The sequence below is a fragment of the Oculina patagonica genome, chromosome 1, assembly GCF_052425735.1.
Source record: "Oculina patagonica isolate OP01 chromosome 1, crgOcupat, whole genome shotgun sequence".
Classification (NCBI taxonomy): domain Eukaryota; kingdom Metazoa; phylum Cnidaria; class Anthozoa; order Scleractinia; family Oculinidae; genus Oculina; species Oculina patagonica.
Genome location: NC_135758.1, coordinates 17,263,138 through 17,282,532, shown reverse-complemented (window position 1 = coordinate 17,282,532; position 19,395 = coordinate 17,263,138). Strand labels below are relative to the sequence as shown.

Here is a 19,395-nt window from a genome sequence, read left to right as displayed (position 1 = left end):
TTCCTAGTAGAGCGCCAAATGGTGTTCGAGTGTCAAACGTTGAGTTTGCATCCGACCTTCTGGTGGAGTGGAACCCTCTTCCTCAGTACTACGCCAATGGCAAACTCTTAGGGTATAGAATCTACTACAAAGAAAATGACGACTATTGGTCTCCGTATAAAAGCGTCAATACAAGTAGTCATTACCCTACACAATTTGCGTTAAAAGGTCTTAAAATAGCAACCCGATACGTCATCGCAGTGGCCGCTTACACGTCTAGGGGAGAAGGGCCACGGTCGAAATTCGAATACGCTATCACAGGTATATGTTTCGCATGATTGTTTTTGTTAACTCTTTGCGTGAGACTGACAGTCAATTTTCTGAAAAGTTGTAGTCAGTTGTTTCATTGTGCTACTTATATTATAAAAAGCACGAAAACGTTAGAAGTTCATTACTCCATTACTTTTCCATTTTTCCCCTACTGATATACGATTTAAATAAGACCCTCTCTCTAGTAAGTCACCCCCCCCCCACCTTCCCCCCCCCCCTCCCCGTCAAAGGTCTCTATCAAGTCCCGGTAAGGAGTGAATTAAGAGTGCTTTTACGGAAGTTTGTTGCAATTATTTGTGCATCTCTTACCCAATACCTGTCATGGCATTTGATTTATGATTTTAATAAACAATTGATTCAAGGGGAGCAGAGATGGCACAGTGAAGGGGGAAAAGGAATGGTGCAGTGTTGAGAGCGCTGACCTCCTACCAATGTGGCACGGGTTCGATTCCGGGACTCGGTGTCATATGTCGGATGAGTGTTGTTGGTTCTCGTCCTTGCTCCGAGTGTTTTTCTCTGGGTTCTACGGTTTTGATTCGTCTACAAAACCAACACTTCTAAATTCCAATTCGATAGCGTAACAGTGTACGAAGAGCCACTCTGTGGAAATGCAACTGCAAATTCCCATTTATTTATTTAATTTTTTTTTATTTTATTTTAAATCGTTTTCTTCTGCCTTTTCTTAAAGGTTGTTTTACCACATTAAATGAGACATTTGGCCAAATAGTGTTTACAACCACGAGCAACTACGATCTTCAATGTAACTGGGAAATACATAATGCTGGTATCCGTTATGCTGTCGCTTTTATCGCTGTTCAAGAATTAAATCTTTACTATTGCAGGTAAGGTGAACCACGGAAACGCCTTTCGTAAGTTTAACCCATTTTGGGGAGTGTAACTCAAACAAACTCAACTCAAAGACCCAAAGAATTGCAATTTTTGAGCTCCCTGGCTGTTCTCGCTGACGCGTACACTTACCATATTTGTGGTCCATGGCATATGAGCTCATATAGTATGGCCTGTAAACCAATCAAAACTCAGGAATTGCAATATGCCATGGATAGTTTTTAACTGATGTGAAGTATTCCGCAAGTGACTGAATTTTCAGTATACACACAGTATACAGACTTAATTTACACATACAGGCCTTTACGTTAGTAAAAATACAAGTCACGAGGGGATATTCACGAGAATATTTTGCACAACTATTTTATCCTATGCTCTCTCATGCGCAAAAATAAGGCACTAGAAGGGCAACTAAGTTGGTTCAGGTTACTCCGTCTGTTTATTGGATAGCCAAAAGAAGAAATAGCATAAATGTTTGTCCAGTATTATGGAAAAGAGAGTCATTTAGAATTCTTGTTTCTTGTTTTACATGAACGTCACAAAGTTCTGGAAATCTATAGCTGTCTTCCTTCTTTTTGTCAAATTTCTCATCGTCTGCAGAAAGTATTCCCGCTCTAGGATCAGGTTTCTTTCGAAGCTTCTAAGCAATTATTGGATGAGGTTGAGCATGATATCGTGAATTATCAAAACCGAGGTCCGTGTTATCTGTCGAAGCCGAAGGCTGAGGCAGATAACACAGACACGAGTTTTTGATAATTCACGATATCATGCGAAAACCGAATTTAATAATTGTTTTATTACACGTTTTCAAACAATTTGCCATCACTTTTTCTAGCGCCGGCGTAAAACTTCGTCAGAACATTGGCCAAAGCGGTTTTATCTTGTGGTTCCTCCAGGTTCTTCTCCCTCAAATAATCATTCAGAATTTTTACACTTTTTTGTTGTTCTCTTGGTGTATTTAGAATCTTTATTCTCGATCAAAACTTTCAATTCCTCTTCGGAAACGGAGGCGAATCGCTCAGCCATATTTTCAAAAATTTGACAGCACTACACGGACGAGGGGCTTGGAAACTAGGCGGACTTTGAACTCGACATGATAACCCAATATCTGCTGCAGATATTGGGTTATCATGTCAAGTTCACATGCTACTGTATATTGACTGAATGCTCTCGACCAATCACATGTTTCAAAGTAATTCTAATGTATAATAATATAGCTTATTTGTCAAAGCATGGCATATATTTTAATATACTGTCATATTTCCCACTGTCTGAGCCAGTGTTAATAAGAGTAAAAATAATAACATTAAAGAAAAATGTATTTTACCTGTACGTAAGATTGGATTTTTTTTATCACTTTCTCCTAATAAATCAGCGAATATGTCAAGATCATTGAGGGAAATGGCACTGAAGTTCTCCATCACACAGGTTGTAAGTCGTTTACCCCAAAGATTTTAGCGGATGTTCCTTTTGGTATCTCAAATAACATCTCCATTCAAGTAAACATTGGAAAACGGGGCAACAGTATCAAATTAAAGTACGCCATTTTGAAAAAGGGTCTGACGTCAGGTACGTTTGTAACAAACTGTAATTGTTGCCGCTACTGTCGCAAGTGATATTGCTGATTCTTTTTTACTGCTACTGCTATGTCTGCAGCAACGTCGTCTGTTAACGGTCCTGCTAAGTTTTTCTGCTAGTTCTGCTAGTTTCACCCTTGTTTTTTTTATTTCACACCGACGACTGACATCGCCACCACTGTTACTTCTATACTGTTATTGCTACTACGGACTGGCTATCCTCTATTATTCACTTCCACTTAGGTGAATATCTGTTAATTGAACTCAAAAATCCACTGATATACTCGTGGATCCAAATTACCTATAACAACAAGAGATTTTTTGTTTGTTTTAAATTTGGTTTAACTTTTTTAATATTACATATACTGCAGCTTCCCTTCTGGCTGACTGGAACGTCACTGTTGTAAACAAAACAGCGAAAAGTATCGGGATAATCTGGAGCAACCCGAGCCATCTGCTCAGTAGTGGAATTCGTTTTTATGTTGCCCTAGCAAGAAAGACTAACAGCAGCAGTGTGTCAACTGGCGAAATGGTGGCTGAAAGTACAACAGCATCACAGATAACAGGCCTTGACGAATACACAGAGTATACTGTTGGTGTTGTAACCGTGAATGGCAATGGGATACCTTTTAAAAGTGAAGATGTCTTAATTATGACCGATGAAGGGGGTTAGTGAAAACTACAACTAATTGTTGCCATGTTTTCAGCAAAGTACAAAACGGAGTAGAATGGCCAGACTAACAAACCTTTGAATATACCTTGTTTTTCAGTTCCTAGTAGAGGGCCAAATGGTGTTCGAGTGTCAAACGTTGAGTTTACATCCGACCTTCTGGTGGAGTGGAACCCTCTTCCTCAGTACTACGCCAATGGCAAACTCTTAGGGTATAGAATCTGCTACAAAGAAAATGACGACTATTGGTCTCCGTATAAAAGCGTCAATACAAGTAGCCATCACCCTACACAATTTGCGTTAAAAGGTCTTAAATTAGCAACCCGATACGTCATCGCAGTGGCCGCTTACACGTCTAGGGGAGAAGGGCCACGGTCGTACTTAGTATATGCTACCACAGGTATATCTTTCGAATGACACTGCGAGTAGATTTTCTTGAAAGTTGTAGTATGCTGACAGGCTTATGTAGACGGAAAATGTGATACTAAACAGCACAAAAACATTAGAGGTCTACTTCATTACTTTTACATTTTCCCCCTACTGATAGGTGGTTAAAAGTAAGACCCCCTCTTTAATTAGACTTCTTACTTCTCGAAGGTCTCTATCAAGTCCCGCTGAGGAGTGAATTAAGAGTGCTTTTACGGCCTTTTCTTTTTTGCAATTATTTGTACATCTCTTACCCAATACCTGTCATTCCATTCAATTAATGATTTAATAAACAATCGATTCCAGAAGGAGCATGGATGCTGCAGTGGAGAGGGGGCAGGGTTGCTGCAGTGGTAAGAGCACTCGCCTTTTACCAATGTGGCCCTGGTTCGATTCCTTGACCCCGTGTCATATGTGGGATGAGTTTGTTGTTGGCTCTCGTCTTTGTTCCAAGGGTTTTCCTGGGTTTACGGTTTTAATTCGTCAACAAAACCAACACTTCTAAATTCCAATTTGACCAGGGATCATTGTGTGAAGATCCACTCTGTGCAAATGCAAATGCAACTGCAAATTCCCATTTATTAATTTCATTTATTTTATTTTTTATTATACTGTGTTAAATCGTTTTCTTCTGCCTTTTCTTAAAGGTTGTTTTACCACATTAAATGAGACATTTGGCCAAATAGTGTTTACAACCACGAGCAACTACGATCTTCAGTGTAACTGGGAAATACATAATGCTGGTATCCGTTATGCTGTCGCTTTCATCTCTGTTCAAGAATTAAATCTTTACTATTGCAGGTAAGGTGAACCACGGAAACGCCTTTCGTAAGTTTAACGCATTTTGGAGGTGTTTTTCAAACAAACTCAACTCAAACACCCAAAGAATTGCAATAATTTTTTGAGCTCCCTGGCTGTTCTCGCTGACGCGTACACTTACCATATTTGTGGTCCATGGTATATGAGCTCATATAGTATGGCCTGTAAACCAATCAAAACTCAGGAATTGCAATAAACCATCGCTAGTTTTTAATAATGTCAAATATTCCGCAAGTGACCTAATTTTCAGTATACATACAGTATATTTTTGTATACAGACTTAATTTACTACACAGGCCTTTAGGTTAGTGAAAATACAAGTCACGAGGGGATATTCACGAGAATATGTTGCACAACCATTTTATCCTATGCTCTCTCATGCGCAAAAATAAGGTACTAGAAGGGCAACATAGTTAGTTAAGGTTTCTCCGTCTGTCTTTTGGATAGCCAAAAGAAGAAATGGCATAAATGTTTGTCTAATATTATGGAAAGGAAAGTCATTAAGAATTCTTGTTTCAGAACATTTATTTTACATGAACGTCACAAAGATCTGGCAATCCATAGCTGTCTTCCTTCTTTTTGTCAAATTTCTCATCGCCTGCAGAAAGTGTTTCCGCTCTAGGATCAGGTTTCTTTCAAAGCTACTAATATTTGACAGTCAAATTCGAGGCTGTTTATCATTAACACAGGGAACAGGTTGGTTTACAGTTCGGGTAAACGAGAGGCAAAAATCCCGAACGGTAATTCAGAAAAAGATTTGGCGTGTTCCATTTCCCAGAATTTATTCTTCTTACCTGGGACTGAGCTGGGTAGCCGCGTATATAGCTTATTTGTCAAAGCAAGGCATATATTTAAATATACTGTCATATTCTCTCACTGTCTGAGCCAGTCTTATTAAGAGTAAAAATAATAACATTGAAGAAAAATGTATTTTAGTGTCGAAAAATTTGAACAACGTACATACCATGTACCAGAACAAATTTGTTTGCCAGTATCTAAGATTAGATTTTTTTATCCTTTTTTCCTAATAAATCAGCGAATATGTCAAGATCATTGAGGGAAATGGCACTGAAGTTCTCCATCACACTGGTTGTAAGTCGTTTACCCCAAAGATTTTAGCGGATGTTCCTTTTGGTCTTTCAAATAACATCTCTATTCGAGTAAACACAAGAAAACGGGGCAGCGGTATCAAAATAAAGTTCGCCATTTTGAAAAAGGGTCTGACGTCAGGTACGTTTGTAACAAACTGTAATTGTTGCCGCTACTGTCGCCAGTGATTTTCCTGATTCTTCTTTTACTGCTACTGCTATGTCTGCAGCAACGTCGTCTGTTAACGCTCTTGTTAAGTTTCACTGCTAGATTTTACCCCTGTTTTTTTTTTATTTCACACCGACGGCTGACATCGTCGCCACTGTTACTTCTACTGTTATTGCTGCTACTGACTGGATATCGTCCATTATCATTCGATGCAATTATTTCTTCCTTTTCATTGGCTGAGAGCCCACCACGTGATCTGCAAATAACTGCCTACAAATAGTGGTCTGCTCGTGCGCATTAGCGGCTGACAGTGATTTTGCTACAAATAATATTCTGCTCATGCGTAGTTGTGTCTACTTCCGAGAAAAATAGCAGCTCGTTTTCCAGAGATGAAGAAGAGCAGTTGGATTTGTCTACTAGGCCCGAAAAAACAGCGAAACTACAAAAAAGGCAATGCAATTTCCTCTTATTGTATTTCGGCAAAATTTGAAAGAAAGAGAATTGGATGAAGACCAGCTCGTGTTATCAAAGGCGAAGTTACGCTTTCGTCTGCATTAATTCAGCAAGAAATGGTGCGGTTTCCACGCAGTTCCCGAAGGTACTTTGTACGAAACAAATTCAGTGATCGAATGATAAAACAATTATTGAACTCGGTTCTCGCAAAATATCGTGATTTGTCAGTGTCTCGCAGATCAATTATTTGCCTCAGCCTTCGGCTTCGGCAAATAATTGATCTGCTCGCCACTGACAAATCACGATATTTTGCTCAACCTCGTCCAATAACTGTTAACTATTTACTTCCACTTCGGAGAATAATTGTTAATTGCACTCAAAAATCTCCTGATATACTCGTGGATCCAAATTACCTATAGCAACAAGTGATTGTTTGTTTGTTTTAAATTTGGTTTAATTTGTTTAATTACATATACTGCAGCTTCCCTTCTGGCTGACTGGAACATCACTGTTGTAAACAAAACAGCGAAAAGTATCGGGATAATCTGGAGCAACCCGAGCAATCTGCTCAGTAGTGGAATTCGTTTTTATGTTGTCCTGACGAAAAAGACTAACAGCAGCAGTGTGTCAACTGGCGAAATGGTGGCTGAAAGTACAACAGCATCACAGATAACAGGCCTTGACGAATACACAGAGTATACTGTTGGTGTTGTAGCCGTGAATGGCAATGGGATACCTTTTAAAAGTGAAGATGTCTTAATTATGACCGATGAAGGGGGTTAGTGAAAACTACAACTAATTGTTGCCTTGTTTCAGCAAAGTACAAAACGGAGTAGAATGGCCAGACTAACAAACCTTTGAATATACCTTGTTTTTCAGTTCCTAGTAGAGCGCCAAATGGTGTTCGAGTGACAAACGTTGAGTTTACATCCGACCTTCTGGTGGAGTGGAACCCTCTTCCTCAGAACTACGCCAATGGCAAACTCTTAGGGTATAGAATCTGCTACCAAGAAAATGACGACTATTGGTCTCCGTATAAAAGCATCAATACAAGTAGCCATCACCCTACACAATTTGCGTTAAAAGGTCTTAAATTAGCAACCCGATACGTCATCGCAGTGGCCGCTTATACGTCCAGGGGAGAAGGACCACGGTCGTACTTAGAATACGCTACCACAGGTATATGTTTCGAATGATTAATTTTGTTAACTCTTTGCGTGACACCGCCCCCTAGATTTTCTTGAAAGTTGTAGTATGTTGACAAGTAGACTACTTATACAGAGGAGAATGCGTGATATCATTTAATTTTGACCAATCAGTTCTCAGAGTTTGCCATGTTTCAATGCTCAATGAGCCAAAGTTTATCGATATTAAGTCGAAAAATCTTCGGATCTTTCTCGACAATCTTCGGTAATTTTCGGCAAAATTCGGAAAATGTTCTGAAACATTCGTACGACCTTCGGGCAACATTTTGAAATTCTTCGGAAATCTTCGGAAAATCGTCAAAAACATCGTCATTAGTAGGTTTATATAATAAACAGAATAACACATGGTTGCTTGGATATATGAAATTTATCTTCTCGTGTTTAAAACCGATATCTCACTCGTTCGCTTAAGGAAAAATGCCCTCTGTCTCAGCCAATAAGCATTCAGTAATTTTGCCCTTTTACGTTATAAAAATTTTAAAAAGCCTCTCTCCCTCCTTTATTTTAATATGCCTTTCTCGAGCTTGAAGATCAATTTGTAAAATGCTCCCCTCCCACTTTTAATGGTAAATCATGACCATTTTTTACAAGAAAACAAGTTAAAATTACGCTTTTTAAGTTATTTTTAAGTTATTTTTAAGTTATTCCACCCACTTACCTTAAATTGTTAGTATTTTGTACAAATGTGTTACAAAACAGCACGAAAAAAATCACAACTCCACTTCATGATCTTTATACTTACCGTTACTGATAGATGGTTTGAAATAGACCCCTCTCTAATACGTCTCCGCACCCCCCTCAAAAAGTCTCTATTACGTCCCGAGTTGGGACTTAATAGAGCTTTTACGGCAGTTTTCTTTCACAATCATCTGTGCATCTCTTACCCAATACCTTCCATGGCACTCGATTAATGATTTTGATAAAACGATCGATCCCAGTTAAGTGTTTAATCGCTTTATTCTGCCTTTTCTTAAAGGTTGTTTCACCACGTTAAATGAGACATTTGGCCAAATAGTGTTTACAACCACGAGTTACTACGATCTTCAATGTAACTGGGAAATACATAATGCTGGTATCCGTTATGCTGTCGCAATCATCTCTGTTCAAGAATTGAATCTTTCCTATTGCAGGTAAGGAAAACAACAGGATTACCTTAGAAAGTTTAAAACAGAACAGAATCCATTTCTGGGGTCGTGGCTCAAGTTTGTTTTGCCGCTGAAAGGCTCATTTATGAAAACCTGCCCTGTGTGTTGCTTACTATGAAAACATACCCTTAGGAAACCCATAATATCTAGAACTGTAAAAATTTTAAATGGAACATCCTAAGTGTTACAGAGGTTAGACGAGCATCCGCGTCAGTGCTATGTAGAAAGTCCCTCCCCCAGCCCACCCGGGTAGTGAATCAAGGTTCGAACTGATGTCAATCCTCGTAGTCTCAATTTTAATTGACAAGATAAACTGTAAATGGTAACAAAATGAATTGATGTTGAGACTGAAGGTGGCTTCATCACTGGCATGCATAACTTTCTCGTGGCATAATTAACAATTATTCCATGAGCGCGCGTTGGTCATATCTAACAAGCGCGAATGGAATAATTGTTTTATTAAAAGCTCCCAAAGATTTGCAATATTTGAGCTTCCCGGCTGTTCTCGCTGACGCGCACACCTACCATATTTGTGCAGTGGTCCATCGTATATGAGCTCATATACTGTTTACCATGGCCTGTAAACCAATCAAAACTCAGGAATTGCAATATACCATGGCTAGTTTTTAATAATGTGAAGTGTCCCGCAAGTGACTTAATTTCCCAGTATACATATTGCATACAGACTTAATTTACTCGTATAGGCATTTAGGTTATAGTGAAAATAAAAGTCACGAAGGGATATTCACAGTATGCCACGAGAATATATTGCACAACTATTATATCCCATGCTCTCTCATGCGCAAAAAAGCTACTAGACGTGCAACTAAGTTGGTTGAGGTTCCCCCGTCTGCTTTTCGCATAGCCAAAAGATGAAATGGTTGTCCAATATTATGGAGGAGGTAGAAAGTCATTTAGAATTTTTGTTTCACATGCACGTCACAAAGATCTGGCAATCCATAGCTGTCTTCCTTCTTTTTGACAAACCTCTCGCCGTCTGCATTAAGTATCCCCGTTCAAGGATCAGGCTTCTTCAGAAGCTTGTAACATTTGACAGTCAATTTTGGGGCTGTTTACCATTTACACCTGGAATCCGGTGGGTTCATACTTAGGACAAATGCTAAGCCAAAATCCCGAATAGAAAGTAAGAATAAGATTTGGCGTGTTCCATTTCCCAGAATTTACTCAGATTCCCTGGAAGTGAGCTGGGTAGCCGCGTATATGTTTATAATATTTGTCAAAGCATGGCATAAATTTTAATATACTGTCATATTTTCTCACTGGCTGAGCCAGTCTTATTAATAGTAAAAATAATAACATCAAAGAAAATGTATTTTAACTCCGACCAATTTGAACAATGTACATGCCATGTACCAGAAATTTTTACCTGTATCTAAGATTGGATTTTTTTATCCTTTTCTCCTAATAAATCAGCGAATTTGTCAAGATCATTGAGGGAAATGGCACTGACGTTCTCCATCACACTGGTTGTGAGTCGTTTACCCCAGAGATTTTAGCGGATGTTCCTTTTGGTTTTTCAAATAACATCTCTATTCGAGTAAACATTGGAAAACGGGGCAGCGGTATCAAAATAAAATTCGCCATTTTGAAAAAGGGCCTGACGTCAGGTAAGTTTGTAACAAACTGTAATTGTTGCCGCTACTGTCGCAAGCGATATTCCTGGTTGTTCTTTTACTGCTACTGCTTTGTCTGCAGCAACGTCGTCTGTTTCAGCTCCTGCTTAGTTTTGCTGCTAGTTTTACCCCTTTTCATTTCACGCCGACGACTGACATCGCCGCCACTGTTACTTCTACTGTTATTGCTGCTACTGCCTGGATATTCTCCATTATTCACTTCCACTTAGGTGAATAATTTTTAGTTGCACTCAAAAATCTCCTGATATACTCGTGGATTCAAATTACCTATAGCGACAAGAGATTGTTTGTTTGTTTTAAATTTGATTAAATTATTTTAATTACATATACTGCAGCTTCCCTTCTGGCTGACTGGAACATCACTGTTGTAAACAAAACAGCGAAAAGTATCAGGATAATCTGGAGCAACATGAGCAATCTGCTCAGTAGTGGAATTCGTTTTTATGTTGTCCTGGCAAGAAAGACTAACAGCAGCAGTGTGTCAACTGGCGAAATAGTGGCTGAAAATACAACAACATCACAGATAACAGGCCTTGACGAATACACAGAGTATAAAGTTGGTGTTGTAGCCGTGAATGGCAATGGAATACCGTTTAAAAGTGAAGATGTCTTAATTATGACCGATGAAGGGGGTTAGTAAGAACTACAACTAATTGCTGCCTTGTTTCAGCAAAGTACAAAACGGAATAGAATGGCCAGACTAAAAAAAACTTTCAATATGCCTTGTTTTTCAGTTCCTAGTAGAGCGCCAAATGGTTTTCGAGTGACAAACGTTGAGTTTACATCCGACCTTCTGGTGGAGTGGAACCCTCTTCCTCAGTACTACGCCAATGGCAAACTCTTAGGGTATAGAATCTACTACAAAGAAAATGACGCTTACTGGTCTCAGTACAAAAGCATCAATACAAGTAGCCATCACCCTACACAATTTGCATTAAAAGGTCTTAAATCAGCAACCCGATACGTCATCGCAGTGGCCGCTTATACGTCCAAGGGAGAAGGGCCACGGTCGTACTTAGAATACGCTACCACAGGTTTATATTTTAAAATGATTGTTTTTGTTAACTCTTTGCGTGAGACTTCCAGTCAATTTCTGAAAAGTTGTAGTATGCTGACCTGCAGACGAAAAATGTGTTACTAAACAGCACGAAAACATCAGAAGTCCACTTCAATACTTTTACATTTTTCCCTACTGATAGATGGTTAAAAATATGACCTCTTTAATACGCCCCCTCAACACTCAAATGTTTCTATCAAGTCCCGGTGAGGAGTGAATTAAGAGTGCTTTTACGGCCGTTTCTTTTTTGCAATTGAAGGGTTCGGTGCAAAAAGGGCGGAAGCGATTTTTGGCTAAAATTCAACATCGTCAAAACAGCTTCAAACTTCGCATGTAGGCTTGTTTTCATGTGTAAAACAATGTCCTGTATTTTTTTTCGCTGGATTTTTTTTCATTTTCGAGAATTATCGTATTCAAAAACCGTGCTTTTTGCCGGCGGCGTTGTTTTGATGAGTAATAAACAAAAGAATCCTTTTGTTTCCAGGAACAATAAAATAATAAAACAATGAAACCGGCGAAGCTTGACCGGTTCCTACGTAAAATACCTACCGTATAACTAACAACTGGCAAATAACGGCGTTCCAAACAAGCATTTGGCGGGCGAATTGTTGCTCTGGGTTCGTCATCAAGCTCTGTTCGAAACTATTTTTTTATTGTTCCTGGAAACAAAAGGATTCTTTTGTTTATTACTCATCAAAACAACGCCGCCAGCAAAAAGCACGGTTTTTGAATACGATAATTCTCGAAAATGAAAAAAAATACAGCGAAAAAAAATACAGGACATTGTTTTACACATGAAAACAAGCCTACATGCGAAGTTTGAAGCTGTTTTGACGATGTTGAATTTTAGCCAAAAATCGCTTCCGCCCTTTTTGCACCGAACCCTTCAATTATCAGTGCATCTCTTATCCAACACCGTCATGGCATTCAATATACAATCGATTCTAGGGGGACTAGAGATGACGCAGTGGAAGGGGAGCGCGCAGGGATTGTACAGTGGCGAGAGCGCTCGCCTCCTACCAATGTGGACAGGTTCGATTCCTGGACCCGGTGTCATATGTGGGATGAGTTTGTTGTTGGTTCACTTTCTTCCTCCAAGGTTTTTCGCCGGGTACTTCGGTTTTAATCCCTCCACAAAACCAACACTTCTAAATTTCAATTCGATCGGGAACAGTGGATGAAAAGCCACTCTGTGGAAATGCCTCTGCAAATTCCCATTAATTAATTTTAATTTTTATTTCATGTTAAATCGTGATCTTCTGCCTTTTTTTAAAGGTCGTATCACCGCATTAAATGAGACATTTGGCCAAATAGTGTTTACAACCACGAGTTACTACGATCTTCACCGTAGCTGGAAAATTCATAATGCTGGTATCCGTTATGCTGTCGCTTTTATCTCTGTTCAAGAATTAAATCTTTCCTATTGCAGGTAAGGTAAACAACAGGATTGCCTTTCAAAAGTTTAAAACAAAACAGAATCCATTTCTGGGGGTGTGGCTCAAGTTTAACTTTGCGCTGAAAGGCCTATTCATAAAAACCTGCTCCTGTGTGTTACTTACTATGAAAACATATCCTTGGAGAACCTATAATATCTAGGAACTGTAAAAATTTAAAATGAAACATTTTAAGTGGTACAGAGGTAAGACGATCATCCGCGTTAGTGCTTTGTACGAAGTCCCTCCCCCAGCCCACCAAAGCAGTGGGTTAAGGTTTCAGATAAGGTTCGAAATGAGGTCAATTTGGCGTGGTAGTCTCAATTTTTGTTGCAACAAAATAAACTGTACGTAAATGGTAACGAAATGAATTAATATTGAGAATGAAGGTGGTTGTTACATCCTTGTCATGCATAACTTTCTCGTGGCAAACTGTGAAATGTTCCAAAAGTAACTTAATTTTTCAGTATACACACAGGCCTTTAGGCTAGTTGCGTATACAAAGAAAATACAAGTCACGAGGGGATGTTCACGGCATGCCACGAGAAAATGTTGCACAACTATTTATCCCATGCTCACCCATGCGCAAAAAATGTACAAGACGGGCAACTAAGTTGGTTCAGGTTCCTCCGTCTGTTTTTTGAATAGCCAAAAGAAGAAATGGTTTATAAGTTTGTCCAATATTATGGAAAGGAAAGTCATTTAGAATTCTTGTTTCTTGTTTTACATGAACGTCACAAAGATCTGGAAATCCATAGCTGTCTTCCTTCTTTTTGTCAAATTTCTCATGCCTGCAGAAAGTGTTTCCGCTCTAGGATCGAGTTTCTTTCGAAGCTTGTAACAATTGACAGTCAACTTCGAGGCTGTTTACCATTTACACTGGGAATCCGGTTGGTCCACAGTAAGGGAAACGCTAAGCAAAAATTCCGAACGGAAATTCAGAATAAGATTTGGCGTGTTCCATTTCCCAGAATTTTCTCGGATTATCTGGAACTGAGTTGGGTAGGTATGGCTTAGTTGTCAAGCATGGCATAAATTTTATACAGTCATATATTCCCACTGTCTGAGCCAGTTTTATTAGGAGTAAAAATAATAACAACAAAGAAAATTGTATTTTAACATCGACCAATTTAAACAATGTACATGCCATGTACCAGAAAAAAATTTTACCTGTATCTTAAGCCGGCCGCGCACTACAGCATCTAGGTGAGCTAACCGCCTCACGTGCCGGTTTGCTCAGCAGATTTCTCTCGTGTGCGGACATTTTTCGTGAGAACTTTACCTAACGAGGCCTTGAGAAAAATATCTATCGTGTTGATAATTTTTTTGCCTCGAGAGATATTTCTTGCTCAGCCAGAAATATCAACTGACCATTTAACACACGCAGAATGCTCACGTGATTCAACATGGCGGCTTCCGATCAAACTTGCTAAGCACTTTCCTCACTGTCTGCGGTGAAATGTGCAGTGAGTAAATGGTTAAGCAAACGGGCACGTGAGGCGAATAACTCAGCTAGTTGCTCTAGTGTGCGGCTGGCTTTAGATTGAATTTTTTTTTTATCCTTTTCGCAATTACATCAGCGAAATTGTCAAGATAATTAAGGGAAATGGCACTGAAGTTCTCTACCACAAAGGTTGTGAGTCGTTTTCCCCAGAGATTTTGGCGGATGTTCCTTTTGGTCTTCATAACATCTTCATTGGAGTAAACACAAGAAAACGGGGCAACGGTATCAAAATAAAGTTCGCCGTCTTGAAAAAGGGTTTGACGTCAGGTAAGTTTGTACTAAACTGTAAATGTTGCCGCTACTGTCGCTAGTGATATTCCTGATTCTACTTTTACTGCTACATGTACTGCTATGTCTGCAGCAACTACGTCTGTTTTGCTGCAAGCTTTACCCTGCTGTTGCTTAATATTACGCCGACGACTGACGTCGCCGTCACTGTAACTTCTACTGCTACTGTTACTGCTTCTGATACTGCTATTGCCGCTGCTATTACCATATCTGCTACTACTACCACCATGCTCCTATCACCTCCACCACCACCACCGCTGCTGCTGCTTATGTTGTTGTTGTTGTCTGTTGCTAGACACAGCCACTATTGATTTTGGACATTTTGGAAAGACTAAATTATTGAATGAGTAAAGCTTGTGGAAATATTTTCAATATAAATATTAGCGAAAGTAAGACGTTTCGACATCGTCGGATGTCATTGTCAAATGAAATGTTTGGCGTTAGTTCTTGCATATAAATACGTATACAATTATGCAGATAAGGTGTCAAGTAGCTAAAGTGATAATTAGGAAATTAAACAAACAATTTTGCTCTGATTGAGTCTGATTGTGTGTTTAGTGTTGGCTGAAGTTCTCTGATATATAAAATAACGAAGTTCTCTGATATATTAAAATAACATATATTAAATAACTGATATATTAAATAACTCACTTTTAAATAACTGTGCTTTATTTGGCTACACAGCTATACTGGTTTCGGGATGGAATGCGACAATCGTCAACCTCTCATCCAACAGCTTTGCACTTCAATGGACGAAGCTCAATACAGTTGTTAACCATTATGCACAGTTTTACTTAGTGGAAGTAAAAAGTACCCAAGGCACTATATTGACCGTAGATACTGTTCCCGGAGACACTAAAGCTACAGTTATCAAAAGATTGAGGCCTTCTACGAAGTATCATGTAAGTATTTTTGGCGTTGATGGCATTGGACAACCCTACAAGAGCTTGGAAACTGTTACTACTACTAAGAAAGGTACGAGGGAATAGACCATAGATATGAACGCATAGATTTGATAGAAACATTTCCACAGAGTAGCAACATTTTGATCTGAATTGGAGCAACATGTCAACTAAAAGAACGTATACGTTCTTATATTAGATATTTAGCAAAGGTTAAACTGCGTTCCAATGAAAGAGCTTGAAGTATCCAGGTGGTAACAGGGCTCACTTTAGTTGAATTTATATATACTGTTGTTTACTTCCCCCCCCCCCCCCCCCCCATCCCTCTTGGATGCGACGCTTGTCCTCGATCACGCAATGTGCCAGGCGCCGGCGTTTAATTGAGTCCGATATCTGTTGCTTGAACTAGTGAGTGTTGTTTCTACAGGAAACAATATCTTTCTTGTATTTCTGGCATCCTTTCCAGGGAGAAAGTAACTCCTGGTCGGTACATGCTGACAGCCGGCAGTTGTTGGCAACAAGGCTCGTAAACACTTACCTTACTAACCTTCCTGTGTTACTAGCTTTATTTTTTTCGTAGTGACTACTTTAATGGAAGTTTTTATTCCTTTGAGTTCAGCATCTTGCGGCTCCCGACCAAGCACGACCCGAATTGTTGGTGGTACAGTTGCACCTGTCAACAGCTGGCCATGGCAAGTGATGGTGACAGACAGTTATGGATCTCAGTTCTGTGGCGGCTCATTGGTGGATCGTTATTGGGTGGTGACAGCGGCTCATTGTATGGCTCGGAAAACGCCGTCTAGTGTCAAGATAAGGTTGCTATTAATTGAATTTTAATTTAGTCATAAGACGCTGAGCAATATGATAACGCGACAATTAGTATAACAGGAAATAGTAACGATGATGTTGAGATTACGACGACGATAGTAGTATAGTAGGGATGTTTTACTCCCTTTTTGTGGTAGAACCTCAATTGCGTGCGGGGAATATATCAACGTCGATGACGTCATAGTCTTGTGAATAAAACTACACTGTGGGTGATGTCATGTTCTATTTTTATCTTGGTTGGTATAACCGGTTTGAAAGGCTTCACTATTTCTTAATCACAGTGGCGGTTTAAAGTACTGCGCAATAGAGACATCAAAACTAGTTGTTTTTCATTTTATTTGGAATTACTGAACCAATCAGTCTGTAATTACGCAAACTTCTTATCGCATAAATTATCTACTGCAGACATTATTGTTTCCAAACAATGGTTTTTTCTCGATGCGCTTGAGTGAACACAGTGATAAAAATTCTTAAAAACTTAGTCCTAAGCAAAAACGTTTATAAATTTTCTTTCTCCTCCTCTTCCTCAACCACGACAATTCTATTTTCTTCTACGGTCGCCGCTTCCACCACGACCGCCGCAATTGTACTGTTTTCCACCACCTCCACCATCACAAGTCTATGCTTCCTCCTCCACCTCCTCCTCCTCCTCCTCCTCCTCCTCCTCCTCCTCCTCCTCCACAATTCCATTGTCAACCTCCTCCTCTTCTACAATTCTGTTGATTATCTCCTTCTCCTCCACAATTCTTTTGTTTGCATCTATAATTTAATTCTTCCTTCTCCATCACCACCAACTGCTACCACCACCACCAGTACCACTACTATTACTTTTGCTACTACTACAGTAAATATAGTAACTACTACTACTAACACCACCTCCACCTCCATCACCATAACCACCATGTCCATGGAGGGTCAATGACAGGTACAGGCGGACCAAACTTAATACAGCTTCCCTTTTTACTCACGATAGAGTCAAACTACCCTCAAACAGCAGGGTGTTTTGAATTGTCTTAATGTCTCGACTTTTTAGATTGGGAGCCCACTACAGAACACAAAGAAGCGTTGGAACAGAGCAAGATATCGGAGTTGCAAAAATTATCATGCACGAGAATTACAACTCTCCCCTGAAATACAGCAATGATATTGCCTTAATTAATCTAGTGCGTCCTGCTGATCTTGGAGAAGAAGTTGGTCTTGTTTGCTTACCAGATACTGGCCACCACCTTCCCTTTGACAACGTTAACAAAAAATGCTGGATAACTGGTTGGGGATCTTTATCATCTTGGGGCTCCTCACCAAATACATTGAGGCAAGCATCAGTGCCACTGGTGTCAAAACAACGTTGCGCGAGTGCTTTTCCCTCCGAAATCGATGATTCGATGCTGTGTGCTGGTCTAGCTGCAGGAGGTATTGATACGTGTAGTGGTGATAGTGGTGGACCATTGGTGTGTGAGTTTAATGGTACTTGGTATCTTGAGGGAGTCACCAGCTGGGGGTACGGATGTGCTCAACCCGGAAAGTATGGCATGTACGCCAATGTTCGAAATCTTAAATCATGGCTTTTGTCCAATATGTACGATGTCGTTGCGCCTAGTCCATCACCACAGAACCAGTCGTCTTCTGCATTAGGTAATCATAATCATATATATTTGGAAGTGATGTTATTTTTTCTGCCTTTTATTCGTTTATGATCATTACGTAGCGGCCGACAAATAATTGTTTGTTCATTCTTGTCACCACTACCAAGTCTTGCTGAACTACACCCAATAATGCTTTTCAACTTGCAAAGTAACTTTATTCGTCGCGCGACAGGTTGCCCGCATTACTTGGCTTGGAAAAATATTGCGCTGCAATGAGAGAGTTAAGATCGGAAGTTTATCGTTAAAAACCATCATAGTATCCTTTGCTTGTTTCTATATCGTCTTAGTAATCCTAGTTCCTCAGTTCACGCACTGTTTCCTTTCACTATTTTGTAGGTGCGCGAGCTAGTCTCGTGATATAATGCGCGCGCTTCGCTTAATTTATTTGTCGTGTGCGCTTAGTTCGTAATTTAACGGTTTACATTCATTTTGCGTTATTTTTCCTTATTATTTTGTCTTGTTTGTAACTGTGCTCACATTGTGGGTGTATCCTCCAAAAATGTTCAGCAATTGGTATAGGATTAAATGGAGCCGAAACCAATTATGGAATTGCAAGCATTTTAGGCATCCTTCTGATGAACGGTTACGACAATTAGATGTTTTCAGGAGCGACATTATCTTTATGGCCTGTCTCCTTAGAATTGCCTTTAGCTAAGGGCATGATTTTTTTCAGCAATTCCTTTTAGATATTTGTGTACTTAAGGGACCACTATTTCAAATTTCTGACCTCAAACCACGAAGATATACTTATAATCACACAGCGTATAAGGTAAAATGAGATTCTATTTTCTTTTAATACTATAAAAATAGCAATTATTTCTGTAACCATTCCAGTCTGGTGTAGTTTTGACAACGGGTTATGTTCCGGCTGGAAACAATGTTCTTCAGATGATTTTGACTGGACGCTGGCAAGTGGTTCGACGCCTTCCTCTTCTACGGGCCCAACTTACAGTCAAGGGGATTCAGGTTAGATTTCTTTGCTCTTTTATTATCTCTCTTGAGTAATATCCACTTAGTTAATGGGACGCTATCATGATCATGAGCATGACTTCGAAAATTACATCGAAGGAGAGACTTCGTTATGAAACAGATGGGGATGCTTGTCAGAAATTTTTAATTAAAACCCTAAAGAAGACCAATCTGGGCATGGCTCAAGATGTCGAAATGTTAAAAATAGATTTTTATGTTTCTATATTTCTTCGCGTGCAAACCTAAACGAGACTTTGACGGCTAAAAATAGAAGCGTTTTGCCCGGAAAACTCTAAGTGAGACCAAAATCCGAAATTTACACCCCTAAGCGAGACGACAAGCATCCCCGTCTCTTTCATATGGGTGTCCCCCGGTATTTACATCAATGGAAACCTAAAAATAATGGTAT

At 39.5% G+C, this 19,395-nt stretch overlaps 1 protein-coding gene across 1 annotated transcript in view; it reads left to right on the top strand.

Annotated features, from left to right (window-relative positions):
• The window catches only part of LOC144636776 (MAM and LDL-receptor class A domain-containing protein 2-like), a 53,796-nt gene that overhangs the window by 10,509 nt on the left and 23,892 nt on the right, over positions 1 to 19,395 (top strand). Inside the window, exons 9-15 of the mRNA XM_078495978.1 lie at positions 1 to 300; positions 998 to 1,151; positions 2,531 to 2,724; positions 15,329 to 15,619; positions 16,166 to 16,361; positions 17,408 to 18,006; positions 18,852 to 18,983. Of these exons, the coding sequence (XP_078352104.1) occupies positions 1 to 300; positions 998 to 1,151; positions 2,531 to 2,724; positions 15,329 to 15,619; positions 16,166 to 16,361; positions 17,408 to 18,006; positions 18,852 to 18,983 (1,866 nt within the window). The remainder of the gene's footprint in view (positions 301 to 997; positions 1,152 to 2,530; positions 2,725 to 15,328; positions 15,620 to 16,165; positions 16,362 to 17,407; positions 18,007 to 18,851; positions 18,984 to 19,395) is intronic.